Source organism: Crassostrea angulata, chromosome 3 (genome assembly GCF_025612915.1).
Source record: "Crassostrea angulata isolate pt1a10 chromosome 3, ASM2561291v2, whole genome shotgun sequence".
NCBI lineage: Eukaryota > Metazoa > Mollusca > Bivalvia > Ostreida > Ostreidae > Magallana > Magallana angulata.
Window position 1 is genome coordinate 51530420 of NC_069113.1, and position 27985 is coordinate 51558404.

The following is a 27985-nucleotide window of genomic DNA, read 5'->3' on the forward strand; positions in this document are numbered from 1 at the left end:
AGTTAAAACAATGACTATTTATACATCATAAAAATTTTCCCAAGAAGTTGGATTAATCAATAATAAATAATAAATGAAAACAAAAATATAGTCAAAATATTTATTGTCTTACTAAACATTTTTGTATGTACCGGTACACTTAACATGTACCGATATTATGTAAAGTTTGAAATCAGCCTACAAACTGAACAAATCTCTTTTCAACAAGCACTGATAACATAATGGGATTTATTTCCGTGATCTTGTGCTTCTTCTCGGCCTGACCTCTCCTTCAGTTGATTTAGTTTCTGATGACCTAGATTCTGATGATTTTGACCGGCTCCTTGATTTTTTTGAAGTACTATCTCCTGTGGAATCTTGAGACTGAAATTTATGTACATGACCATAAATATTCTGTATGAATTTTGTATAAAGAGATTGCAAGTCAAAAGCATTTTAGAAAGCAAAATTTATCTCATCTATCGTATCTTAATACTAGACAATCAATAATGATAAAGCTGAAGAAATTTTTCCATGGGACATGATGGTTATATACCTCTTACAGCAACCATGCACATTTCATTAAAGCTGACATGAATTCATAAATAAGCATTATTTCCCTTTTATCTCTGACTACTGCCATATTAGTTGTCGATTTCTATTGTTTTGCTCATCGCTACACACCCCCTATATATGGCTGAGAGCGCTACTCATGCTTCATTCAGGAACTTCATACACCTGAACAAGTTACCTTGGACGAAAAGACATGTAAAAACACGTTTTAAAGAAAAATAAAATGACAACCACTGCACTGGCAAGATATATCCAATAAACGACGAAACAAGACAGACTGAAATCCAGGTGCAGATACTTATAAAATTCCTCGATAATTGTGGACTGTTTTCCTGTGTTTGTTATAACATCGCACAAGCACAAACCACACACTGTGGCAAATCGAGCAATGTCAATGATCGCATAGATTTTAGAAAAGGGGCGTTTTTGTAGGAACGGATGGAAACGATGTTACGTTGTTTCTATCTTGTATTTACTATCATTTATCTACTGTGTTGGATGTAGTGCCGCCGGGGTTTTCAAAAAGACGCAGACGTTATTCACTCTATATGAACGACACACGTATTCGATACGAATGCGAAGTGAGGCAGCACTGTCTGTGCAAAATAATAAAGATATCTAGGAATCCTTTCAAAGAATAAATATATTTTGCATTTCATGGATTGTTGTTTTCTCTATTCTTTACTACAAACATTTTACTACAATGTGTAGTTCATGCATTTAGAAGTCTGTGCAACCTGGCTGCCTGGATCGGAAAGCAACCAACCGTAACTTTCTCAACCGGTATATATACTACAGTGGCAGTAGAGGAGCGATCAAAACTAATATAGCAACCAAATGCTTTTATGAATTCATGTCAGCTTTAATAACTTACTAGGAATGAGACTTATCAATGAAATGCTGATTTAACAGACACTCCAGACAGGATCTAACCTATAGAGATATCAAGAAACATGCCACTAACTCTATCACAATCTGGCTAGTTTATAAAACTTTCTGTGTGATAACTCCATACTCCAAAATCATGCATAAACATCTTGCTTTATAAATCATGGTGACTTGAACGTAAAGATCATGTATGCATTTAGAGACAGTAGCATGAGTTGGAGTATAGGGAATAATCTCAAAGATTTTTGGGACCTCCAGTGTGATAAAGAAGCTCTAACAGATGCATTGACAGTTATGAATCCCTGAAATGTGTGTTCCTGCTCTATGTGTGTACCTGATCTCCCTGGGAGTCAATGTTAACAGATGTATCCATGGCCTCCTCAGCAATGGCCAGGGCATTCTCTGGGGAGTCCACCTCCTCCATTTCAGTGTCAGGTTTATCCTACAAAAGTGTGAACTTGTCAATAAATAAACAACAAACTACCTTTAGAGACACATTACCAAGTAATGATCAACGAAAGGAATGCCCCATTCTAACAAACTGAACTGTACAGAATTTTGTTCATGTTTTTGACTGCAAAAAATATAAGAAGGACACTGACCTCTGTTGACCTCTTTGAGCCTCTTCTGGAGGGGGTCTCTTTTCTGTCGCTGGATGACTTGGCCTGTTTGTCTCTGTTTTCTGATACCTGTGCTGCTGTCTCATCAACATCACGCGGCTCTTGCTTTATCTATACAAATAAATTAACATCTTATTCATAGAGTTACAGAGCAAGCACAAATACTGGTACATATAACTATTGTATTAATGAATCATATTGCATATTGTTGCCTGTAATATGAACCTGGACATTCTGGGCTATTATTTCATTCATTATTTGCTATAATCATGATCTTATTTTTTTTTTTAATGTATATGCCCATTGAGGTGAATAAATATACATATTGACAAGTATAACCAAGTTAAAAGTCTTCAAATGCCTTGAATTGGAAGTGAAATTTGTGAATTTACCTGAACCAAGTTTGAGCCTATTGTCTGTATAGACTGGACCGTTTGTATGGTCTGAGTCTCCATTGGTGCAGGGGCTGATTCCTCGACCTTCACCACGGTCACCTGTGTTGGTGGGGGTGTAAGGACTGTGGGTGTAGCAGGGAGAATGGTGGGGGTTGAGGGAGTTCCCTCAGTCGGCTGGGCTGGAGCAGGGGCTACCTCGGGGGGATTCTCCAGTACAGCTAACACTGTCTTTGGTAGGTGGGCTTTCTGTAATTAAATAACATTTCAAAAGAACTGTGAACACTAACGCCCGTTTCCCGCCTACATTTTACATCCAAATATTTCGGAATTGCTGTCAGATATTCAAAAACTAAGTTTTCTACTAAAAAGTATAATAAAATCCTAATTAATTTATATCAAAATAAAATTTGTAATCAAATTATTTATTTTTATTAATAATATTAAACAAAAGTTTTGCTAACGCGGGGTCTTTAAAAAAATTCATTGAAACCGGTCTCTATGAGTGAGGAAAATATTATTTAGCGGCCAATATGTGCATAAAAACTTAATAATACCATATTTACGATATATATTAAAGTAAAAATTCACTTAATTCATATCTATTAATTATTTTTCGAAAATTTACAAAGCAAAATTCCTTTTTCGGAATGTATTTCGGTCTGTAGACATATGTCTCCCCCCCCCCCCCCCCCCCCCCCGTGAAACAACAAACCCTTTGGTAAAACTATGCTAAATAATAATAATCAAAACCCCTCAAAAGGAATTTTTGTTTCACGGGGTGGGGGAAAGATGTTTTAAAAAACATTTCCGTTATTTTCTATTATGAAATGAGCTATTTTAACCCAAAATAAAAAGTTATCTCTCTTTGTTTGACCAATTCATTTATATTTAATGAAAATATACATAAATGTTTACATTATTATAAAAATAATAACTTTAATTAGACAACTTTCAAAAAATGACTTTTAGTTAGGCGGCTAAACAATGCTATCGTTCGCATCCATCAACAGTGAACCAACATAACAATACCAATTTTATTCAAATCTTTATTTTTAAAATACTATTTCCTCACTGACAAGTAAACTATTCAATTCATAAAAAGTAAACCAACACACAAACAGAAAATTCTTCTTAAAAAGTGAGACCAACCTGGTTAGGAGCAAAAGAGTTGACATGTGTCAGAAGGGGCTCCCTGAGGTCAGGACAACTCTCAAATACACTCTTGAGCTGGGGAGCCCTGAGCTGTAGTAGAACAGTGAAGGACTGAGGCTTCATCTTCTGACAACAGCGGATAAATCCCTCCCATACCTTCTTGTTCTTCCAAACCTAAAGCATGCGTACAAGTAGTGGTGAAATCATTATAACTACACAGCAAAACAAAAAGAGCATTTTTAAAAACTTATACATTAATTAATTAGCTATAAAATATGTGTTAATTTAGGTATCTCCATACGCCTGGGAAAAGTTCTGCATACAAACCTGAACTTCTAAATTACTTAAAGATATGGATTTCTAGCAAGTGTTTGACTTGAAAATGACAGTAAAAATTCAATTTTTGGGGAAAAATCTTTTTGATATTGTACAGTGTACAATGTACTTCTGTTCATGAAAATAAAAGTCTCTGCGGTATTCAAACTCGGGACCGGCAGATTAATAGCTTAAAGCTACATCCATTGCGCCACAGAGATAAACAACAAAGAACTAGGTACAGTTTCAGTCATATTTTGCCCTGTTTTAGAGAGATTTTTAAAAATATCACCAAAAATGGAAATGAAACATTTTATATTTACACAAAAACACCAATAAACTACTATTCTATAAATAGTTATCTGCTTAGACTTTCACAAGGGTAATTGTGACATCACAAACAGTGCATTTTCCCGTAATTTTCATAAAACTGAGCAAAAGACACCAGGCTTCGGGGCCACCAACATATAAAAATCTCAGCTCAAATCTCAGCCTCAAATCTTAAATTTCTGACTCTGGTGAGATTCTGCTAAAACGGTGTGCCACCAAACTTTCTCAGAGTCGCCTCACGAGAGTTGAGTTTTACGGAAAAATCTCAGCTTATTTTCGTTACCGCAAGCGGCCTCGCAGGAAAAATGGCGTCGATCGGGTAAGTCAACTCTACTTTCATTTTCTTGTTTATCGCGTTATTTATGTAAATTACATGTGAAAATTATAACTGACGTCACATGTGATAGTCGTCTGCATGTAAATATTATTCATTACGTTCAGAAATGGCGAGCGAGTGTTCTGAAAGTGTCTCAGACGCCAGTTTAAAAATTAAAAAACCTAACTGGACCGAGTTAGAAAAGAAAATTTTGGTGGAAGAAGTGCATTTGAGGGAGGGTTTATTGTTTGGGAAATTTAAGGGTGCTGGGGGTGGGAAGATAGCGAAGGACGTTGCCTGGAGAGAGGTTGCACAGGCAGTGAACGGGTATGTTTATCTTCACCAGTTGAAATTGTTGTTTTTATTTTAGGGAATTCCCAAAGTGTCACATGGTTTTGACCGATAAATATAGAATAAACATCTATGCGGGTTCACAGAGTTGGATGGTTTTCCCCCAGATGCAAAACCAGTCTTCAACAAAACAAAATGCGATAAGTTTTGTTTTTATAGTCCTCTTGAGTGATAAATTAATTGCTTAATGGCTTATAATACGGTGCATTGCTCTATAAATCAAATGTGATTAGAAGAAGCAGGCCCTTAATCATCTTAAATCTATAAGTGCAAGCCAAACAGTTTTTGTTATACATGTATATCTTGTCTTGATTGTGTACATTGCACATTAGTAATTTGAATATCATTTATGAAGAAATATTTTTTAAAGTACAGTACACAATGAAAAAAATGTTATATGCTGTGAAAATTACTTCTTATTTAGGGGCATATAAATTATGGAAACTTTTGATTGTCAAGACAGTTCATTGGTTATGTTTTATAAATTGTATAATGATGTGCAATGTACACAGATTATTTATCCAAATTGAGCATCACTGCATGACAATAAATACTATTTTAGGAGCAGTGGTTCGGGAATACTGAGGACAAGTGGGGAGGCTGCCAAGCAGTACAGTAACTTGAAGCAGAGGGGTAGGTACATGTGGTATAACTGATTCATTTATACCGTGGAATCATTAGAATTTGTTATAGCTTAATTTTCGTGGTTTCTGTGGGAATGAGCACTTCCCGATGAATTTACGTCATAGGTAGAAATTAAATTCATTCCTTATAATAATATTCGAACAACTGAAATCAGAAAATAAGGCATATTGTTTGTTAAAATGACGATTCGTGTAAAATTTCAATTGTAATGTCAGGCAGATTATAACATTTGGCATGCATGTCGTATCATGACGTTACTAGGCAAGTTATGATATATATTATGAAATGTTTAGCCAATCAAATTAGGTGATATATTTGGTTTGCATAATGATGATTATTGTTGAATAATCTTCTTATCTTTAAATTTCACTAACAAGGAATGATGATCAATTGTAGCCAAAGGAAAGTTATCAGAATCAAAACGCCCAAAGACAGGAGGGGGTCCCAAGCCACCAAGCCCCACACCAGTTGAGCTTTCCATTTTGGAACAACTGGAAGGAAGGCCTTCCCTTGAAGGAATATGTGGAGGAATAGATACAGCGGGTAACTATATTGTGTTGTATATTGAAGTATTTACTTTTGCAAATATGTTTCCCTATATGAACCTATAAATTAAAACATTTAATTCTGTATCAACTTTTTCATGATGTCAAAAAGTCATAGCACAGGCTTGAATTATTGTTAACATAACATCTCAGTAATTCTAACAGTTCTAAACTATTTGCATTTTTCAAATAATAAATATGCAGCAATGTTAAAAAGTTCAGTGGGATATGAACTTGGTTGGTAAGTGATCAAATCTTCTGAGAAGCCCTTCTGAGAGTTTATGTTAACATGTATAGCCTGAAGGGCAGAGATTAAAATCAACAGTGTGGTGTTTCTATCACAATGTAAACCAGAGAAGATTTCATAGCACTGACCCACTTCTTTGTATATGATATAAAAAAAACATGAACCAATTGTTGAATTTATGAGAAAGTTAAGTACAGGATATACTGGTATATCAAACCCCAACACTTATTTGTATGTGAAGTTTCATGTCCAAAATGTTGCAAAAAAAAAATAGGAACAAGCATATTAAGAAACTCTGGCAATTTTTATTTAAGATCCAGTGGAAACTCAGCCTTCCACCTCTTCTTCAGCATCTTCAGATGTGCCTGCAAAGAAGAAGGATGTACAAGGTAAATAAATTCTTAAATCATATTTTGATAGAAACAATTATAGAAAGTACACAGGTCAATGAACTTAGTTGGTACATGATCAAATTCTCCGAGAAGCCCTTCTGGCTTCACATGTTTTGATCATGTGTAAACCAAGTCCATATCCATGTGATCATTCCAACATTACCCATATGATAAGCCTTTGCTTTATCAAACGGGTGATGCTTTATCAAATACCTCCGGTCAGAACTTTTTTTGACACAGCCCTTTGCTTCAACACTTCAGTTACCTATTTTCGAAGATTTGCTAGTACTTTCAACGTAACTATATCTACCACAAAAATAGATATAAAATAGATTTTGTCCAAAATTTAAATTACAAGTATGAACTTCAAAGAAAACACTTAACTGCGTAGCATATGCGTCGGAACCTGGGGGCTATTGGAAGAGGGGGCTTAGCCCCTCCCCCCACCACTTTTTTGGCAAAGTTATACATAACCGTAACCAGAAAACCCTTTTTTCTTGTTTGTCAAGATTTTTTTTCTAAGTTAAGCCCCCTTCAAACTTTCTAATTGCTTTGTGTAGTTTATAAAACTGCAATTAACATTAACTATCAAGAAGTTCATCCTGACGACGCGATGAAAACAGATCGCTCTGGTTGTGTTGTGGTGGGGGTATCACTAGTGAGCATTAGCTCACAGATATCTGGTTATGGTTATTATTGCTCAGATGAGAAATGTGGCCCATGGGCTTTTTGTTTTATTTTGTTGTTGTTTTTATAATACAGATTCTGGTAAGAAAAAGAGGAAGCTTACCATCCTGGAGCTAGAGGAAAGGAACCTATCATTAGAGAATGATAAACTTCAGGAAGAAATAGAGAAGCTGAAAGACGAGAGACAGCTCATTGTGGCCAAGAAATCATATTATGACCTAAAATTCCAAATTTTATGTAATAATAATCCTGAGGTAGTAGCTCAAATGTTGAAGAGCAATGAATGTTGAAAGTTTTTACATAGAAATTTACGATAGGTAAGAGCTGATATCTCAGCACATTTCTGGTGCCATATAATGACATTTTTACTCCTAATTAATCATATATCCACTTCATTTTTGAAGAGTTTTTCCTAATGAACCGAAAATATAACTTTGAGCTTTTCTGATAAAAAATTTGTCTATTGTGGTTGTTGCCATCGTTCATGTTGTAATCTTTTCACAATTTCATCTTCAGAACTAAAGGTCAATTTTAACCAAACTATGAACAAAGCATTTTAATATGAAGGTAATTGCAGTTTCTTAAAATAGAAAGTTATACATGTCTTCTTTCAGAGGGAGTTAATAAAGAATTATTGGTTTTTCAGCTCATTGAGACAAAGTGTCCGGGGGTGGGGGGGGACCTTATGCCCTAACATTACTAAACTTGCATGGATGGTGCGCGTTATGATACTGATGCACCCGACAGGCTTGAGTGCTAAATCTGAGCTATAGGTTTCGGATGCTGGAGGAGGTTAAGTTTTTTGGAACAGGTCAAATGTTTTATAGATAATAGCTTTTTTAGCTCACCTGAGCTGAAAGCTGAAAGTAAATATTTTGATGTATTTTGTGATATGATATTGTATCGTATAATACTATATTGTATCATATTCGCGGTTTATAAAGCGTAAACTGCCCCAAGTTATGTTATATTGTAAGAATCAAAGGATGCAATATTGTATTTTATATTATTGTATTGATAAACATTGTATCTTATAATACTGTATGAAATGAAAATATGATTATCATACCAGCTTTTAACATATGATATAGTGTCAAAACAGTATCCAAGAAGGAAAACTATGATTTTCATATGATATGCATAAGGTGGTGTCATAAAGGTGATGAATTTTTAAGGCGTCGAGCTAATGCTCGGCAGCCTTCTAGCGATCGTCTTGATTGGCAATCGTCCAAAAATTCACGCTCTGCACCGCCTTTTAAATGCGCATAAGAAATAAGTTCTTTAAATTGTTAAACGTATTGCAAGATTTTTATTCCATTTATTCAACTAAATTGTGTACAAAAAACCTGATTTTGCATCCCTGGTTATTGACAACTCATTGCATAAGTCTAAATTTGCTTAATCAAGAAATGGCGGATGAATATAATAAAGTGAAAAAATTCACTAAATATTATTTAAGTTTATCGCTTACATTTTAAGTGGAGATCGTGCCCGATAGAAATAAAATTTGATATGTAAATTTATTTGTTATCGGGCACGGTCTCCAATATAAATGTAAGCGATAAACATATCTATTAATTTTGTTGCAATAAATAAACAGGGTAATGCAGTTGGTTTGGTCAAGCATTTAAGATAGCACGTGTTGTGGATTTGTTTGTAAACAACCATAGGTAATCTTGTTTCAAAAGGGAATTGAAATATAAATAGAAGTATGTTTTATTATTATAATTAGGGGCACACTGTTGATGTATTCATATTATGAACCTGTGAAAATCGTTCAAAGACTTTTTAAAGCAGAAAGAAAATAATTTATTTTTGAACTTTGAAATTTCTTTTTTGATTCTTGTAACCATGATGAGTTATTGTATTATAAACGCATCACTATCTATTTTATAAGGAAATATACTGATTTTTTGTTTTTAAAGCAACACAAATTTAAACATAATTCAGTTACTTTTTTATTCAAATGTTATTTGATATACGACCTAAGTACAAATTCTAATTATTGATATCTGTCTATATAAAAGAACATGTCAGCTCGACGCCTTTGTGGCCGTTCCGGCCTTTGATTTTATAGGATAGAAGACAAAATGTTATAATATCTTCTTCTGACAATGAAACAATGAAAGGGGCTTAATGTTTAACATAGAAATTTGTGAAGAAATATTTGATCGTCTTTGTAAACAAAACCTAAACATGTAATTATACGTTGAGTATTTTGTATTGGATCCCATAAAGCATACTTAAAGTAATAGCTATTTATATTGCACAGGTGAGCAATGTGGCCCATGGGCCTCTTATTAATATTTACTATTCAAAATATATTATGCCACTCTAAGCTTTGGATGATAAGCTTCCTCTTTGAAAATAAGTCATTTTTGTTCTTAATGATGTGTGCATTTTAAGTCACTGTCCACTGAAGAATGTTAAATATGATATGATTGTGATACATTGCACTTTTAGCAATACGAGTATTCAAGTTTATGCCAGTATGATTTATTCACTGTAGTTTGTAATACCAGTAAGAATTATATGAAAGTTGTAATGAAAGAATAATTGTTTCATCTTTTATATATATTTGACAATGATATTATTTTAACAAGTTGAGATGATGCGTTGTATTGCTTGTTTAATGTTTAAGTAGTTTACATGTCCATGTATTTGATTGAATGGTGGATATATGTGACTACATGTATATACGTAAGTTGCTTTATCTGATTGTTTTCAACTCTATTAAATGTTATCATCAATGATTATTTTAGCACCAATTGTTGTATTTATTTGTAGTCAGTGAAAATTCCTGACATTCATTAATTCATTATTATTATACCCCCCGCAAGCAAAGTTTGGGGGGTATATAGGAATCACCTTGTCTGTCCGTCCGTCTGTCTGTGCAATCGTGTCTGGTCCATATCTTTCTTATGGAGAAACATTGGAAGTTCTTACTTCACACAAAGATTTCTTATGACCTAGGGGTGTGTCATGACCTTGACCCAAGGTCATTCGGGCAAGGGCAAGGTCACTGGCAAAAAAAAATATGCAAAATTCGTGTCCAGTCCATATCTTTCTTATGGGGAAACATTGGAAGTTCTTACTTCACACAAAGATTGCTTATGATTAAAGGGTGTGTCATGACCTTGACCCAAGGTCAATTGAGAAAGTTCAAGGTCGTTTCAAAAAAGCTAAATTCTGTCTGTGTCATGTTTTGTATTAATGGAAATATTAGAAGCTAGAAATTAACAGTTTTCAAAAATAAAGCAGTTGTTATTGATAGAATATGGACAGTGAAATAGATTCATCCAATATTTCTATATTATAGCAAAAATACACGCGTTATGATTTTTTTCTTAGCGGGGGGTATCAATTGTGAGCTTGCTCACAGTACCTCTAGTTATAATTATTCATTAATCAATTCACCATGTTAGTAATATGTATAAGGTACCGGTACATAAAGTAGTAAATTGTAAACTGTAATTTTATAATTAAAATTCTAAGATGTTGACTTTGCATAGAAACGTACTCATAAGAAGTATGTATCTCTCACGTGGTCCCTCACGGTGCGTCCTACAGCGTCTTCTGGAACCCTAACGTGGACGTCCACGGCCACATCAACTGCATTCGTCAAGTCTGAGTCTCTCAGAATGTCCCTCCGTTGAATACCTATGTTGTGGAGAATAGCACATGCTGTCACTATTCTGCACGCTCTTTCAGGCTTGGTCCGAAGGCCACAGTGGAGGGCATGAAATCTCTTTTTCAAAATTCCAAATGTTTGCTCAATCGTGACTCTGAAATGTTATTGAAGAACTTACATGCAGCAATAAATAAGATTTTTAAAGTGAAATGTAATATCGCTTTACTATCATATTCCACTATACATGATTGCACATTTGATACTACATGTATGTGCCTTATAGAGGTAGCAATAATTTAATGACATACTCAAGCATTGTGGCTGATTTTTAGAAAATAACTGGTGTGAAATAGATTTTTGTAAGTTTTCAATTTATTTACAAAGTTTGTTTCGTTTTGAGGCAGAAAACATTATGCAATATGTAACCTTGTTCTACAATGTGCTGCATTATAGCGTCTGTTTCCAGGAGCATCTTCCGCTATATACGGGGTCAAGAGATAAGGTTTCAGGCCGTATCCAGAATCTCCTAGTAGAAAGCCCGATAGATGCCCTGTTTATCAATATATTTAAAATAATTACTCATTGAAATTTCAGCTTGTACTTCGTGAAATATCTCATACACAGTGTATCAGGAATTAAAAAATACAGGACATCTTGGTACAGAATTTCCACATGCCTTCTTCCATAAGTGTGCATAAGTTGGATTCCCTGAAAATCCGAGCATCGTGCACACTTCCTGGCCACTTTGCAACGACATCCAACACTCTAAACTGAGGATCACATGTCATCTGAAAATGTTTATATATATATATATATATATATATATATATTTTAGAAGGGCATATCTAAAACATGGGGGAAAAAAGATGTTCAAGTTGACTTGCTGTTTAAATAGTTTTAAAAAAATACATTGAACAACAGATGTATTATCTTTCAATATTTTAATTGTTTATTTACCTGTACATTGAGCGCATAAAAGCCTTTACGGCATAAATAATCTGCTTCATTTTCTGACGGGGATACAATTTTTATCATTGTTCCATCTATACAACCAATAACACCCGGGAATCCTGTGATAAAATATTATTATTAAATTGCATGAACATAAACATGAATACACGTGTTATTTTATAATTGGGGGTGGGGGGTGGGTGGTGGAAGGGGGTCCTCAATTTTGTACTTTCTTTAGATTTATCATCTGCCCTTGTGATACCGATAATTTTAATTAAGAAACATTTGAGTTCATTAATTAAAAATTAAAAACACGAATATTTAAGAAACAAATGAAACACGGTAAATTTTGACAAGTCGTTTGATCCACCACTATTATTCTTATACTACATGCGCGGATCCATAACTTCTCATTGGGGTCATAGGGATAAACTTGTTTACCATGGGGGTCAGAGGCTTATTTATGGTGTACTTCATGTTGTGAATTTAAGGTGGAATGGGGGCACCTTTCGATATTAATGTAGATAAAACTCTAGATCCGCGCATGCATTGATAAAACCTTTATTTGCTTCAAATGCTGTTGTATGTAGAGTTTTTTATTGATTTTTTTTGTATGAACAGTGTTATACAAATGTGTACTGTAAGTAAAGAAGTACCGTTATATACCGGTAAAACATTTGCAAATTATGTAGGTCTATGTGTGATCGGGTTCAGGATTCATTATTTATTGGGTGAAGGTCAACAAAATGCAGACGCTATATTTACCTGCAAGTTTATGGAAGTTGTTTTTTATGCCAGAAATCTCATCTCTGCCAGGCAGACGAATAAATTCATTGACATGATGACAGAGAAGGTCGGTCACCTGACGTACGGCTCTCCCTGCAGAACTCTTGGATACTAACAGCGTGTCCCCAATGGTAATATAAAACGACCCCGTAGCGAAATAGCGTAGCGCTACTAAAACTTGATACAGAGGGGTAAGAGGGTTGTTACGATGGCTGTGGTATGTTAACCGGTCTTGCATTAAACTCACAAGGAACATAATAGTTTCTGGGACAAATCGATACCTTTCGAATACCTCAGCTTCATTGAGGGTCTCTAGGGGATTGGAACGATCATTGAAACGTCTCGGAACTCTATTGCGACGGCGACGTTGACGTTGCAGACGTCGTCTGACGGCCATTTTTGATGAGTGAATTCACGTGAGATTTTATTTGAGGTTACTGTATACCAATCTCAAGATTTTCTGAGAAATCTCAAATTTTTTTCTCATTTGAGTCAGAAAAAACATTGGTGGCACGCACGTTTAAGAAAAATCTCAAATTTGAGACAAAACTCAAAGTCAAGTCTGAGTTTGAGAAAAAATTTATTTGGTGGCACAGTTTGGTGAGAAAAACTCAAATTTTCTGAGAAATCTCAGATTTGAGAAAATCTCAGCGTTGGTGGCCCCGAAGCCAGAATAGAGAGCTATGTTTGCAGCCATCGCCCACGATGAAACTCACATTATAATAACTTTATCATGTTAAAACACATAAAATATATTAATTCTGTTGTGGGCGACAGCTGGGGACACATTTTCCTCTTCAAAATCTATGAGAAAATGTGCCATTTTTCACCATTTTTTACTAAATCTTCGACAATGTGCCAAAATGTTGAGGTCATAATTATTTTTGAATCAAGATAAAAGTGTATAACTTGGTGTTTTATGTACACACATGTTGAAGGTAGTATATGTGTATTTTGACAAAATTTGAACAACTTTTGAATTCTATGAGAGAGAGAGAGAGAGAGAGAGAGAGAGAGAGAGAGAGAGAGAGAGAGAGAGAGAGAAAGTATACCTCTTTAGATATGAGTCTCTGTAGGATGTTGAGGATGAAGCCCATCAGCCTGGGATACATTGACAGGGACTGTAGGACGGTCCTCATGAACAGTGTGGGTAGGGGGTCCTGCTCCATCAGAGTCTTCATCACCACAGCCAACACCTCCTGGGTGTAAATATTCTTCTCACTGAAGCACAGGTTGGTGGCTGAAAAAACAATATTACTCTGTGATATATTTCACACAGGTAAACTCCAGGTGAGGTGGGGGTGGTGGTGTTACAACTGTCTTACAATTTGTGCTTCACTTTAATTAATAAACCAGTACACACCTTTGATAATGGTCTTCATGTCACACTTGGTTGGGTCAATGTTGTGCAGTGCTATCAACAGATCGACCGGAGTGAGAGGAGATGTGTAGTTGGCGTCACTATGGCCACCTAGCAGACGGTTAAACACCTCTTTTACAACAATGGGGTTCAGCTTGATGAGTTTAGGTAGAGCTTGTATTACTTCATCCTGCAATCGCACAAAAACACACAGATATACAGTTTAATCAATAAACACACAGATATACAATTTAATCAATAAAGCAAAGAAAAGCATATTTCTCTCCAATAACCAACCAAATGAGAACTCAGTAAAATATGTATACTAATATTTTGAGAGAAGTCATTATTACCATGCTCTTTTATCATAACTAATATCATAACTATTCACAGTTCTACATACACAGTTACTCTATTCTTAATTTACAATCGAAATGTCCTGCTATTAATATTGAGAGATTTATTTTCAGAAACAGCTGACTAATTACTTGTGCGACCTCCGTACCTTTGATAGCCCTGTAAGTACAGGTATCAGGAATCGGACATCGGGTACTCGCTTGTGATAAAGGTCTCGGACTCGTTCCACCAACTCAGGCGATGGAGAGGCTAAAACAAGAGATGGATGTGAATTTTTCAGTACAAGTACTGTAAAATACTTGTTATATTAATATGCAACATTTCTGATTATGATTATACCTTAAGCTATATACTTATTATACATTTTTGTGTTAAAGGAACTTGAGTATTAATAAAGATTTAATATGACAGTATGTAGAAATATCTGATTTGTGATACCTTTATCAGTCAGGATATGAATGACCCTGGTCACGAGGGTCTCTGCTCCCTTGGGACAACTCTCCACAAGAGTCAACAGCTCGGGTGATTTCATTCCCATTCCTTTAACCTGATCAAAGTGTCATTGGTGATAGAAATATTCAAATGGCATTAACCGACAACTGCTACAACTTGTACAGGTCTTAAAATATTTGACTCTTGGAAAAGGCAATAAATTTTTATAGAGCACTGTATTTGAATGAAAAATCTTCACAAGCATCTACACTATACACAATATTGTATGTACATGTATTTATTGACATGTACACTGTACATTTCTCTCTTTCTTCCCATGTATATTATACAGTATTTACTCAATGGCATGCATATAGATGTGTTCCCTTTATTTATAAATCTGTATGAGAGTGTAATACATTTACATAATCCAGAAGACAATCTTATTTATACATGAACTGCATGGTAGTTACACATTTAAAATACATGTACATGCTTTCTATACTATGTACCGGTATATAGTTTAATTACACACTGAAGCACATGTATTTACTTTTAATAAATTCATTAAAAAATATACTGCATTTTTTTTAAACTCTAAATACTCTCTCATTTACAGGTAATAAATTCACACTACTGTTCCTCTATAAACACATGCACCTGATTGTACCATAGCATTATATACCATCTATATACTGTAAAACGAGAAAATATGGCGCACTACAAATTTTAGCGCCTTTGGCGCAGCTGCCTCTGAGCGCTAAAATTAATAGTGCGCCAACGATTTTCCATATGTATTAAATTTCTTGCATAATAAGTTGCAAAACAATAACGTCAGTCCATTTTTAAGGCTATATAGAAGTGTTCATTTAAATATCAGATGCTGTCGGTTGTGTTTGTTGAAACAATTACACAGGTAAACGGTATGAGTTATCAGGTATAAGTGCCTAAACATGGATTTATTAAGTCAGTTTTAATTGCTTTTTAATATCTCTCATTAGCACCTTGAAAATTGGGCTTCTCCCCATGCCACTTCCATTTAGCGCCTCGACTGGCTCGAGGTGAAAATGTGATTAAGCGTGGCGATCGTTAACGCTGACAATACATGTACATGATTGATCATAATTTCTTTGATCTCTGATTAGTGGATATAAAGATAACAAGTAGATACCTATTTTTTGTGGGGGGTTTTTTCATGTAAAATTACTGTGAAAAAGATTCTGTCATGGTGATCGAAACTCGTGGTAAATGTAGCATTCGATTTCACTTTTAGTTTCGGGACTCTTCTTGTGTTATCCAAGTCGACACGTTAAATTCAAAGTCCGATAACTCAAATTTGTTTACCAAAAAAATTACACATCATCGCCAACAAATGAAGTTTTCATATCTATCTACTGACGATTTACACAAAAGTAAGTGTATTGTTCTTAACGACAGTTTACCGTGCATGCGAGATAGAAATCAAAGTCGTTGTGTTCACGTGCTTGAGTGAACACAAAACTAAATTTTGGGCGTGTTCGTTTATCAAACAACAACATTTTTTGTATTCTTTTTTAAAGAAAAGATGCATGCGCTAAAATATAATTGCGCTAATGTACTGGCACTTGCGTTTGCGCTAAAATATGTATGCGCGGAATTTTCTCGTTTTACAGTATACAAGTACTTACTGGGTTCTCTAGAGCTCGAAGAATGATTCTTTTGATGTCAGCTCCAGCTGAGGTGTACACCATTGCCAATCTAAACACATGTAAAATCAACGCATCAATGAGCCTTTTTCCAAATTATTACCTCTGTTTGTTTTACTCTAAACAATTCTTAATGCCTATTTAAACTGAATTCATGTTGATAAAACTTCCATAAATTTCTTTACCGGAAAACTGATTAATAAACAGCATGTGGCTAAACAACTTGTATTTGACAGTTCCTTCTCTCAGAATTATTACACCTCTTGAATTCTTCTGACTCAAATTAAGGAATTTATTGGTGGCTAAACTTGCGGATGCTGGGCATTCTGACCCAGAAGAAGAAACTTACTGGTGAATCAGCTTGTGATTGTTGGGCAGGAGGCCGAGATACAGGTACAGACACATCTTGATAGTGTCCTCAGTCCAGGACTGCAAGGCAGGGTCATCTAGGGTAAAGGTCAAGGTCATTTTGTTAAGTTATTTTTGAATATATCACAAAATGATGTATCAAAGGACTATCATACACATTTACACTCTTAATTGCTTTATATCAAATACTAGCACTGAATGTTCTTCAAAATATATTCACCAATGACTTACAGTGTATGTTTGATAATTACTGGTATTCAAACAATATTCTTTACATTTTTATTAATGCTAAAATCATTTAAACTAATAAATTTTGTAAAATCTTTAAAAATAATGAATGAGAATAGTATGAAAATGAAGTGTATAAATATACATGTAGCCACTGCTCAACACTTACTTTTACTTTTCCCAAGCATTTCTGTGGGTGGTTTTGTTAGCAAGAGATTCTTCAACATTTTTATGGCATATTGCTGAAAATAAAAGAAAAATACTACTATTTGCATTTCAACCCCATTTTGTTAAGGATCTTTATTCTCTGTTTTTACCTCCAACATCATCTTTGGAATGTAACAGTAAGATAAAACCTGTGGCATGTATACATGTATTACTTGGTGCTACATGTATTAAAAAAAATTAACTGGATGAAAGTTTGACATATGTACATAATATTGAATAAAGAGATTTACAGGAAAACATCCCAGTTTTACAATAGATTTTAACACAGCTGCAAATTCAGAGCAAAGTTACTTAAATAATCTTCTAGAAATAATTTTACTCTTGAAACTATTTTTAGATTTTACAAAGGTTCCATTAAAACTCATTTACCGTAGATCTGATCTCTATTTGAGAAATGACTTACGTTAAATGTAGTACACATACCGGTAATACATTAAGATTCCTGTAGTACTAACCTCTATGTAGGGCCTGATATGCCCCTTCTCATACAGCTGTTTACTGCAGTGGATGGCAGTGGCCCTGACCTCAGGCATGTCATGGTGACATGACATAAGGAGGACCTCTAGGAACCTCAGTCTGTGGGCGGGGCGTGTCAGGATCAGCTGACGCAGCGTGTTGATCCCACTCACCACCCGATCCTACAACAGAGGAAAGTGCATTGCTTGATTAATCGTATAATCATTAATGCATCTACAGAACATGTACATGTACATGTATGTTAACTTAGGTGGATGTCCATCTTTTAAAGGGAAATCAAAATGAGGTACATGTACCTGCAAGAAAATAAACCAAATAAGGAATTTCTAATTCATTATGTGAATAAATGTTACAGTATATCAATAGAGCAATAATTTACCTGGTCCATGCAATATTTCTTGAAAATTTGAATGGCATTATAATTCATTATGTGAATAAATGTTACAGTATATCAATAGAGCAATAATTTACCTGGTCCATGCAATATTTCTTGAGAATTTGAATGGCATTATCAGTGATGGCAGGAGCTTCCAAAATAAGACGATGGAACAATCTGCAAGAACAAGAAAAATAGATGAAAGACTCGATGAAACAAGAATACCGCTAAACGGAGCATTACCTCAGAACAGGAAATGTTTTCAAACGTGTTACCAAAGAATTACCACTGCTAAGCTCAGATCACCTTTGATCAAGTTAAAAATTGGTGGTATTTCCTTGCAAAATGTTGTACATCAAATCAAGTTAACTAATTTGTGTACCATTGCAAACTCATACCTAAAATTTGTATTGCTCATTTTCAACAAAACCAGTTATCTTGAGGAATAATTGCCTATAACTTTGGAAATGAGAAGGGTTTAACTTATTCCTATTCTAAAGAAGCATGCAGAATGGGATGATTTGTCAAAAGCTATATGGTTTTCTTTCCATTATGCCAATAAGATTTGTAATATATCACTCAAACACAAAGAGGTGTGCATGCGGATGTTAAAACAATTCTTTCGTTTCAATTTGTCCAAAAAATGGATAATGACACCTTAACCAACAACAGAATTAAAAATTTTCTTAACAAACTTTAAAAAGTTAAAAAAGCATAACGAACCCCTCCTTCGTGGTCTGTTCAGTTCGCTCAAGGAGGCCTGATAACAGCCTTGTCAGGCATTCATCATAGCTGGCCAGTGAGGTCCGCTCATTGCGAAGATTAGACGCGCAGAATCCCTGACAGTTGGCATACTCCTGGTACAGCCAGGCAAAGGCAAGGTCAGAACGATTACGCAGGTCCTCAAATATATATTCTTGTAGCACTGCAAACATAAACAACCAAATCATTGAAGCACCTAAACTAGGTCCTTTATATCTGATTATTTCTATCTAAGAATTACATGAGCAAAAAGTTCTTACAGTTTTTTAATTCTCCACCAAACTGCGACACAAGGCTAGTCAGGAGTTTGGTTCGGGCTGACAAAGCATTCCCTAATGATGCACTTTCTGATTAAAAGAAAAAACAAAACACTATTAGTGAGTATCACAATAATAAGTAATACTTATACACGAGGGCTGGTTCTGCCTTACTCTCTGCCTGTAGGATTCGTTTGACTGAGGCGATGGTCATTTCATCCAACCTGTCTCTGTCCAGGTCAGAGGTCACTGTGGACAGCTTGAATTGTTTGATTCCAGGTCTCACAGATCGTATTTGCTGAAATATCAAGATTTAAAATGTGAATCTTAATCTTAATTTGTTACGAAATGATTTTACTATCTGGAGAGAAAAATAATTTGGCTTATAACGCAATATCAAAGTTTTGACATGTATATCCATCATTATTTTTCTAAAAATGTACATGGATAGGTTAAGGAGGCATATGGGCAATTTAGCGCCTTATTTTGATTGTAACATTAAAAATAGTATAAAAAATTAATCACCATTTTGAATCAGACCATAAAACATGCAATAAAATCAAGAAGTACATTACGAAAACCTCGGTGTAAAATCACATGAGAACTATAAATACAATATGTAGCTTATATTTATTTGTTAATATAAAATGAGTTAGAACAACACTACCTCAAGGTTTTCCCTAAACAATAAACATTTCTAATAAAGGTAAAACATCTCAGATTTATGAAAACTACTGCTAGAATCCTATTTTCTCCTCGATAAAATAGTTATTCGTCCAGTTTTTAGAAAACCTTCGCAACTTTAAAACAGTTTTCACAGAAAACAGTATATTAAAATTGCATCAAAGCAACACAGAACAAAAGATTCTACTTTTAACACTTTTCAATTTAAGCATCGATCAAACTATTGATACAAGTAAAATAAGAAGTTGCCTCATACTTTCTCTTAAACATGCTTAGCAACCTCAGAAACTGAAGTATGTTAAATTCACTTTGAGATCAAGAGTTGCCATTTTTAGATGTAAACAAACTGAATCACATAGGCTGGTGATGGTGTTTAAAAGACAAAAAGAGACTATCAAAGGCAAGTAAAGTGTTCATATCTGTAATTAAATGTCCGAGGAATTATTTCAAATTAAATATTTGTATTAAATATGTTCAGAAATAAGCTACATTTAACACAGACTCCACATGCTTCCTTGACACCCCTGCATAATAACCTTTGTTTTTTAAGACAAAATCATTTCTCAGTATGCACTCAGTAAGCTGCACACTTTACAGATTTCTAACGAAACTTAATAAAGTTACTTAAAATGACTAAAATGCACACTAACTGGAGCTGCTGGTAGATTAGCTGCCTTTGAAGATGACGGCCCAAGTGCTTCTGTAAGGCCACCTAAAAAAGAAATTTTGTCCAATAATATCCATATAAATAATAAACAAGATAAGGTATTTTAAAATTAAAACAAGTAAGTTACTAAAAAAAATATGTTTTATAGTAAGGTTTTAATAGGTCATTTTAAAGTATTAACTAATGGAGACCATTTAACTAAATGCAAATGAATTGAGAACGATGTTTTGTACAGTTTTTCTTACCTACAACTGTCTGTATAACCTGTTTAGGAGAGGTGGGCTGGTACTCAGGGGACGCCCCTCCATCCTCCTCAGACACCTCCTAAAATAATAGTAGTGTACCAAAAGTGAAATGTACAATAATGTACTACCGAATTACATTCCCTATATGTTCATTTGGGATTTACCAGTGAAAAACTGGTTCACAGCAGAATTCTTTTTCAACTGAGCTTTTTTTCTAAATTTTTAAATCTTGAACAATAACAGAGACCTTCAAGAACTGCTTCATATTGAAAAATATTGGAACATTGCTTTGAATGTGAAAAATGTTGGTTTACTGTATATGTACTAAGATTTAATAATCATGAAGCCTTTTTTGGTACATGTATTTCAAAAAATATATCAAATACATCATCAATATCTTGAGATTGGGATATTTTATAATTAAGGCCATGAATGATGCTTAGGCTTATTTTCACTGAAAAAAAAGATAATTAATTTATATAAATGTTGAAGATTTCACAACAGGCTACCTCAAGCTGGACTTCAGCGATGCCCTTGCCCATTCCAGCAGCAGTGAGCTGATTGGCCAGTAGGCGCCCCATGTGTTTTATCTGTCCCTCTGTCCCGGCAGCAGCGATGGGGGTGTAGGTTGCCTGGAAATGGGGAGGAAGCTGGTCTGGCAACATCACCTGTAAAATTAAATCACACTACCTGTGAACCACCTGTGAGGGATTCACTTTGCCTTACAGTCTGATGTAAACCAGTTACAAAAAGAAATTCAAAAAGGAAATCAATGAATACACTGACCATGCTAATCAGGACAAGATCTGCCACATTCTGTGGAGTCAGGCGGGGGATGATGTCCTCAGCGGTGATGTCTACCGCAGTCTGTCGCTGTTTGAGGGTTGCAGGTGCTTTTACTTTAGAGCGATCCACAAAAGGAGTCATGCCAGCATCGTCATCATCCAATTCAATCTAAAACATATACATGTATTTTATACAATTTTGATAAAGTGTATATTGGTATATATCTTAGCAACATCATCCAACTTGATCTATTATATACAGTTGAAAATTCTAATGCTGCAAAAATACACATCAACAATAGCAACCATATCAAATCAAAGCATGAATGAGCACAAAAATTGCTACTATACACAGTATAAGTTTAAAAAAAAAAAAATAAAGATAGTTGATCCCATTTTCTAAAATCATCAAATTGCAACTCCTTTTAAAATTCATAAATGACTTCCAACTAAAATTTCCTTAACCATGTTCTATCAGTTTTCTACTTAAGCTGTCAATGTCCCACCTCACTCTCTATTTTGGCTTTCTTTGTTGTACCGCCCGAGTCCTCCAGCTTCCTCTTCCTGCTCTCGTCAATCTTTGGCATATTCTTCATCACCTTTAAATAGTAGAAAACTTGTCAATTCAGTCTTAAAACTAACTGGCAATATTAAGTAAACATTTACGGCGTGGTACCAATGATTGTACATGTACTGTACTTCTTGACAAACATCAAATCGGCCTTCATTCAACCATCAGTATTTTTTGACCTGACTTACCTCCGAGTTGGTGGCCCCCAGGTCTGTCAGGAGTGTGGTTATCTGTGTGATGTAGTCCACTGAGGCCTTGTGTTTCAGCAGGGACAACATGTGCATCTTCATGTTCTTACGCACACTGCTCACCTGAGACTTCGCCAGTGTGGGCGGAAGATTTACTACAAAACACAGACACATTAATAGAACACATTTACATATCTGTATCATAGACTAGTTAACAAGTGTAATCCTGATTCCAGTTATACATTGATATTTGCAGTACATATATTTCCCACATTTGACCAGAACTGGTAAATATCACAACAGTTTATTGCAATGAAAATATTCACAAATTATATTCCTAAACAAGTTTAATTTAAGTGCAACTTTTTGTGCACAAGAAATATACAGGTTTTTTATGGATGGAACTGTAGCTCCAAGGTCCATCAACCCAAATTTCCCATGGAGCTACAGTTCTGCAGCTACCTGGTTGTGTGTTTTCATACTCATTGGATAAAAATTATTCCCCTTTACACATCACAAATGGTCCTTTAAGTACAATAAATCTTTAGAATAAAACTTACTGTTGAAGAATAACTTCTATGTATAAAAGATAGAGGATGATACATGCACAGGTAAATAAAACTAATTAACTTACCCTGCAAAGTCTCAAAAGACTGCACCACCTTCCCGAAGAAGTACGGCCTCTGTCTGGCTATGGTGGTCAGACTTCCCATGACTGTCATCAGGTTTATACTGAAACAAGCAACCCAGTATATCTAATACACTGTACATTCAAAGAACACTTAAAGTGCTGAAAATGCATTTAGCTTATTTCTTTTAAATACATCCCAAAAGTTGAATAATTTACTTTCGTATGATTATCAATACCAATCAATCTGGATATTGTCCAATAAATGACTTAAACACATGAAAATCACAAAATGTTATCATTTTCCTAATTTTATTTGGGCTAAAAAATTAATATCAATACACAATTAAATGAGAGACTTTTATCAAGTCTTTAAACCTCAACCAATTATATTAATTTCTTGTGGTATGTTAGCAATAAAACAATTATACTACAACAATACCCCCTCCACCCATTGTAAGTCAGCGACATCACTGGTCCATGTTTTTGTTATCATTCACCTGAAAATGTCCAATATTGAGGCTGTATATACCTGGAAATGTGAGGTGAGGCTTGGAATTGCAGAAGTGTTTCAAACATCTGTTTGCCTTGCTCCTCCAAACGTTTGACTTTTAGATACTTGTTGTCCTCTGGAACAAGATCCAAAGTGACCTCAGCATCAGGCTTGGAAGATTTTGGTATCTCTGAATCCTGCATACAACACAATTATTCAATAAATAATAAATTTCTAACATTAAATTGTATCAGAATTCTATGCTATCTTTGAGGATTTCTATACATACCGGAGTTTTACGAGACAGAGTCAAAATAACCCCTTCCATAAACTTCACGACATGAGTTCTTATTCTGTAATGTAGAAACAAAATGTACATGTACATCATCATTGTCAACAAAAATATATGCGAAAAATGAAGCAAACACTTTGCAAAAAAAGTTAGCCTAAAATCTTACCCATCATTCTCTGAGTCAATAAGCTCAAACATTCTGTTTTTCAGGGATTTCATAGTCTCCCACACAAAAGATTTTTCTTCTGTTACATTTTTGGCCTTAGCTAGCCACTAAAACATCAGATATAAATATTATCATTCCTTGGATTTTAAAAAGCCTCTCAATTATCAAAAAAAATTTCATCTATAATGTTATTTTTTTAACTCACTTTTACTATGACTTTATAAACTTGAGGTAAAGACAATATGACTTTCTTTTGGACATTGACATTATCATCTTGCAGAAGAATTTGCAGACAGGGCAGTATCTTGTTTAACAGCTCAGGATCTTTCTTACTGCAACAGATTTTACATTCATTTACTTTAAAGTTTATACTATCTGGTACAAGCAAATCAGTTGAGTTGATGAAATAATCAGATTCAACATAAAGGTTGAAAATACAGAGTGAAACATTTTTAAAATGAATATGGTAACATAATGACAAGGTTTATTCATTTACAATTTCTTTTGATAGCACATGAATAGCAATTTGTAATTAAGATATACATGAATAGCAATTTGTAATTAAGATATACATGAATAGCAATTTGTATACAACATGACCATGTATAGCAATTTATAAGTATAATGTACATGTATTGCAATTCATAGGTCACATATACATAATAATTTATTTGTTTGCAACCTGTTTTACTTACCAAGCCTCTTCCATGAAGGTTATCACATATTTCTTCACATCAACTGACCGGTCACTTTGAAAAGCAAGCATTTCCTAAAAAATAAGCATATACATGTCAATATTTATAGAGAAAAATTTCTTCATTTACGAAACATTTGTTGGTTCGTATATACAATGTAACAAAACTTTCCATTTTCAAATTAATGTATATGTCTTTCGACTCTATATATGTGTTTTTTTTTTTTTTTTTTAAAAAGCATGTACACAATCAGAAAACTTTCTTAGATTTAACAATTTGTTGTACCTGGTATACCTACAAGTAATTCTATACTTACATCTAAGAAATTATCAAGCAAAGTCGGATCCTTGTGAATGATTAATTCTTGAACCTGGAAAATTTCATAAGATCATCAAAAGGTTAATTCTTAGTACATGTAGTTCATACCCTACAAGACAGGCCAAAGATAGCATGTAGAAATGTCAATGTTGGGTTACAATGGTCGGTGTCATTTGTAATGAAAAACATACTATATTAGATATTTTGTTATTTCAGACTTAAGTTTTTATGCCATTTTAGCAGCTATGCCTTTTTTTAACATTTGCCACATCTCAATTTTTTTACCACATTCACACACCCATACATGTATGAAAATAATGGACATTTTTATATTTAATGCTATACATTAGGGATGGGACGGTCCACTGATGCACCGGAGCATCACAGTATTTATTTTGACGATATTTGGATCGATACATTTATCATTAATACAACAATACCTAAGGGAACTTTTTTTTATTTTCCAAAAATATCCGAGCTTCATACATCGGCTATTTTTAGTCCACGTGCCTAATATGAAAGTACAAAGATGATGGAAAACCTCGTAAAGTTGTCAAAACTGTTAGGAAGCTAAATCTGGAGTGTGGACAACTTTTGGATTACTTGTTTATGAAAAATTAGTGTATATGGGACTAAAGCCATTTGTAAATTGTGCAACGCTCATTTTAAATACCCCGGTATATCAAAATAACTTTGGACATGCGGTAATTGATTGAATAAATTTGTAATCCTTATTCATATTTTCATTTAGTTGCAATGTATCGTGATATGTATTGTATCGCATCTCATGTATCGTGATATGTACCGAATCGGCTAAGTACAGTATCGCCCCAGCCCTACTATACATATATGTACACTTTAAAATTAACTGCTTTAACTCACTGCAAAGGTAGCACTGTAAACATATCATCATTACTTTAAGAATACCTGTCTGAGAATGTTTATCTTTTGGGCTTCCTTTGACATCAAAGAAGCCTGATTAATGAGTTCAACAACCTGAAAAAGAACAATTCACTGTAGAGTATAACGGAAGTTGAAACAATTCATAAAATAGTTGCATGATAATGATTCTCTATAAATACCTTTTGATTTTGAAAATATACATGTACATGTAGCTTAAATTTTCATGTACATTAAAGTGTATATTTAATAATGCAAAATACTGGTATCTTTTGTTCCAAGCTAACTAATGCTATTTTCTACACTCATTAATATATGTTAATTTCATCTAATCATTTTTGATACGCAAGACTTCCAGCATTAAAAATATTCTCAGAGATTTTTGGCATCATCGTGTGTGTAATGTCAATCATGTCATGGAAATGCAATTATGTGCACTAACAGGTCAGCTGAAGCATAAAATTTACATGTTTTCTTTCTAAATAGATTGCTGCTTTTAAAACAGCAAACTTGGCACAGAAAGGGGAATGGATTACAATATGAAGAGAAAGAGAAAAATATATCTACTGTGAATGTCAGATATAAAAAGTGTTTTGGCGTAGATTTTTTCAATTGAAAAAAATAGTATACGAAAGGCTTATGTTATATAATCTAGATGGTGATCAATGCCGCAAGTGACCGGGTGACTGTGAACAGTATGGTGCACACAAGCTCTAGAATGCTGGAGAAAACGTACCCAGGAGAAAACGTACCCAATTCCTAGGGTACGTTTTCTCCAAGAGAGAATGTATCCAGGTACGTTTTCTCTTGGAGAAAACGTACCCTATAAAAATCATGAATAACAGTTTAAATAGATATTCTGGGATGCAATAAAATACATTATGTATTATGCAATAAACATTTGTATCATTTAATTGTTGCTTTTGTTTTTATATAATTACGTACATTAATTAATTAGACAATAATTGTGTTATATACAAATGCACCGACTTTGCCTGAGCAGTTTAATTAGTCGGGAATCATTCCATTGATATAAATAAAATCGTTAAAAAAATATAGATCGACATAATAGTTTTGATTGCAATATAATTTGGAGAACTCAATTATGAATATCTCGAGAAGTCGATAGCGCGTTTTGTTGTTGTTTTTCTTGTCGATAGATAATACATCATCTTTATGAATAGTTTTTTTTTTCATTGTTAAAATGTCCCTTGAATTGACACAACTTTGAAAGTCTCCAAGGGCTAATTACATTGAAATTACTAATATTAAAAGCAGAATACTTATCACAAACATGGTAAATTTTATCAACTATCAAAAAATTATTTTTGACATAAAGTTGAAAATTTTGAGCTTAAATCATGTTCAAGTCCTTTTGATATTTAATCGATAAATATAAGAAAACCCTTACAGGATCTATTATTATTTTAAAGATATCATTTATTTAAATTGTATATTCCTATATATTTATTCATTAAAATATGCATTAAAGTAGTAATCAAAACTAACTGACATGTCCAAATCCTTTAAATATTCAACCGATACATATAAAAGAATTATTATTATCTATCAATTCCTCTATATTAAATGCAGTAAATTAGTTATTCAAAATATATAACTTATATGTTTATTATCTTAATGGGTACGTTTTCTCCAAGAGAAAACATACCTGGGTGCGTTCTCTCTTGGAGAAAACGTACCCTTGGTACGTTTTCTCCTGGGTACGTTTTCTCTTGGGTACGTTTTCTCCTGATACCAAGCTCTACAGTACCTTATCATAAGTCGATATCGACTCATTGTGTTTGTCTTCCTCGTCCATGAAGAACTGTGCTGCAGTCGATCGTCTGCTTTCGTCCGCCATTTCGTTTTCTATATTTTCACATACAGCACATGCGTTGTTTTAATCTAGAGAAAAAAAAACCCTGAAAAAGTGAATTTTCCAAAAAAAATTTACGGAAGTTGATTTCTCTGTTTCCCGACCCCGATGCTTTTCGCGAACCATATTTAAAAACAGGGTCA

The 27985-nt window shown here is 34.2% G+C and overlaps 3 protein-coding genes across 3 annotated transcripts; 1 reads left to right on the top strand and 2 right to left on the bottom strand.

Annotated features, from left to right (window-relative positions):
• Nucleotides 1-86: 86 nt before the first annotated feature.
• On the bottom strand, nt 87-27960 carry LOC128176162 (symplekin-like). The gene is made up of 32 exons (XM_052842271.1): nt 27738-27960; nt 25994-26062; nt 25065-25118; nt 24749-24822; nt 24259-24385; nt 24054-24160; nt 23885-23948; nt 23635-23792; nt 23109-23206; nt 22475-22629; nt 22222-22314; nt 21717-21884; nt 21440-21598; nt 20931-21009; nt 20669-20730; nt 19509-19632; nt 19338-19424; nt 19039-19240; nt 18411-18492; nt 17918-18100; nt 17404-17476; nt 16987-17083; nt 16620-16689; nt 14959-15067; nt 14669-14769; nt 14167-14353; nt 13856-14043; nt 3605-3781; nt 2453-2701; nt 2043-2171; nt 1775-1882; nt 87-363 (listed from the first exon to the last, which is right to left on the bottom strand). The coding sequence occupies exons 1-32, from the start codon at nt 27825-27827 to the stop codon at nt 229-231; spliced, it is 3858 nt and encodes a 1285-aa protein (XP_052698231.1). The 5' UTR covers nt 27828-27960; the 3' UTR covers nt 87-228.
• LOC128176164 (uncharacterized) lies at nt 4607-8601 on the top strand. The gene is made up of 5 exons (XM_052842273.1): nt 4607-4895; nt 5482-5552; nt 5961-6107; nt 6671-6745; nt 7511-8601. The coding sequence occupies exons 1-5, from the start codon at nt 4696-4698 to the stop codon at nt 7723-7725; spliced, it is 708 nt and encodes a 235-aa protein (XP_052698233.1). The 5' UTR covers nt 4607-4695; the 3' UTR covers nt 7726-8601.
• Nucleotides 10948-13477, bottom strand: LOC128176163 (putative nuclease HARBI1). The gene is made up of 5 exons (XM_052842272.1): nt 12783-13477; nt 12024-12136; nt 11743-11854; nt 11493-11616; nt 10948-11220 (listed from the first exon to the last, which is right to left on the bottom strand). The coding sequence occupies exons 1-5, from the start codon at nt 13198-13200 to the stop codon at nt 10956-10958; spliced, it is 1032 nt and encodes a 343-aa protein (XP_052698232.1). The 5' UTR covers nt 13201-13477; the 3' UTR covers nt 10948-10955.
• Nucleotides 27961-27985: the final 25 nt, after the last annotated feature.

What these genes read in the sequence shown, in the direction of transcription:
- LOC128176164 (XM_052842273.1), top strand. Translation starts at nt 4,696, where the DNA reads ATGGCGAGCGAGTGTTCTGAAAGTGTCTCAGACGCCAGTTTAAAAATT. An exon ending in GTTGCACAGGCAGTGAACGG is followed by an intron (nt 4,896 to 5,481) that starts GTATGTTTATCT and finishes ATACTATTTTAG; the next exon opens with GAGCAGTGGTTCGGGAATAC. An exon ending in AAAGAAGAAGGATGTACAAG is followed by an intron (nt 6,746 to 7,510) that starts GTAAATAAATTC and finishes TTTATAATACAG; the next exon opens with ATTCTGGTAAGAAAAAGAGG.
- LOC128176163 (XM_052842272.1), bottom strand. Translation starts at nt 13,200, where the DNA reads ATGGCCGTCAGACGACGTCTGCAACGTCAACGTCGCCGTCGCAATAGA. An exon ending in CAACTTCCATAAACTTGCAG is followed by an intron (nt 12,137 to 12,782) that starts GTAAATATAGCG and finishes ATTTTATCACAG; the next exon opens with GATTCCCGGGTGTTATTGGT. An exon ending in GCAGCACATTGTAGAACAAG is followed by an intron (nt 11,221 to 11,492) that starts GTTACATATTGC and finishes ATAACATTTCAG; the next exon opens with AGTCACGATTGAGCAAACAT.
- LOC128176162 (XM_052842271.1), bottom strand. Translation starts at nt 27,827, where the DNA reads ATGGCGGACGAAAGCAGACGATCGACTGCAGCACAGTTCTTCATGGAC. An exon ending in TGGGGGCCACCAACTCGGAG is followed by an intron (nt 22,315 to 22,474) that starts GTAAGTCAGGTC and finishes TACTATTTAAAG; the next exon opens with GTGATGAAGAATATGCCAAA. An exon ending in AATCACAAGCTGATTCACCA is followed by an intron (nt 16,690 to 16,986) that starts GTAAGTTTCTTC and finishes ACATGTGTTTAG; the next exon opens with ATTGGCAATGGTGTACACCT.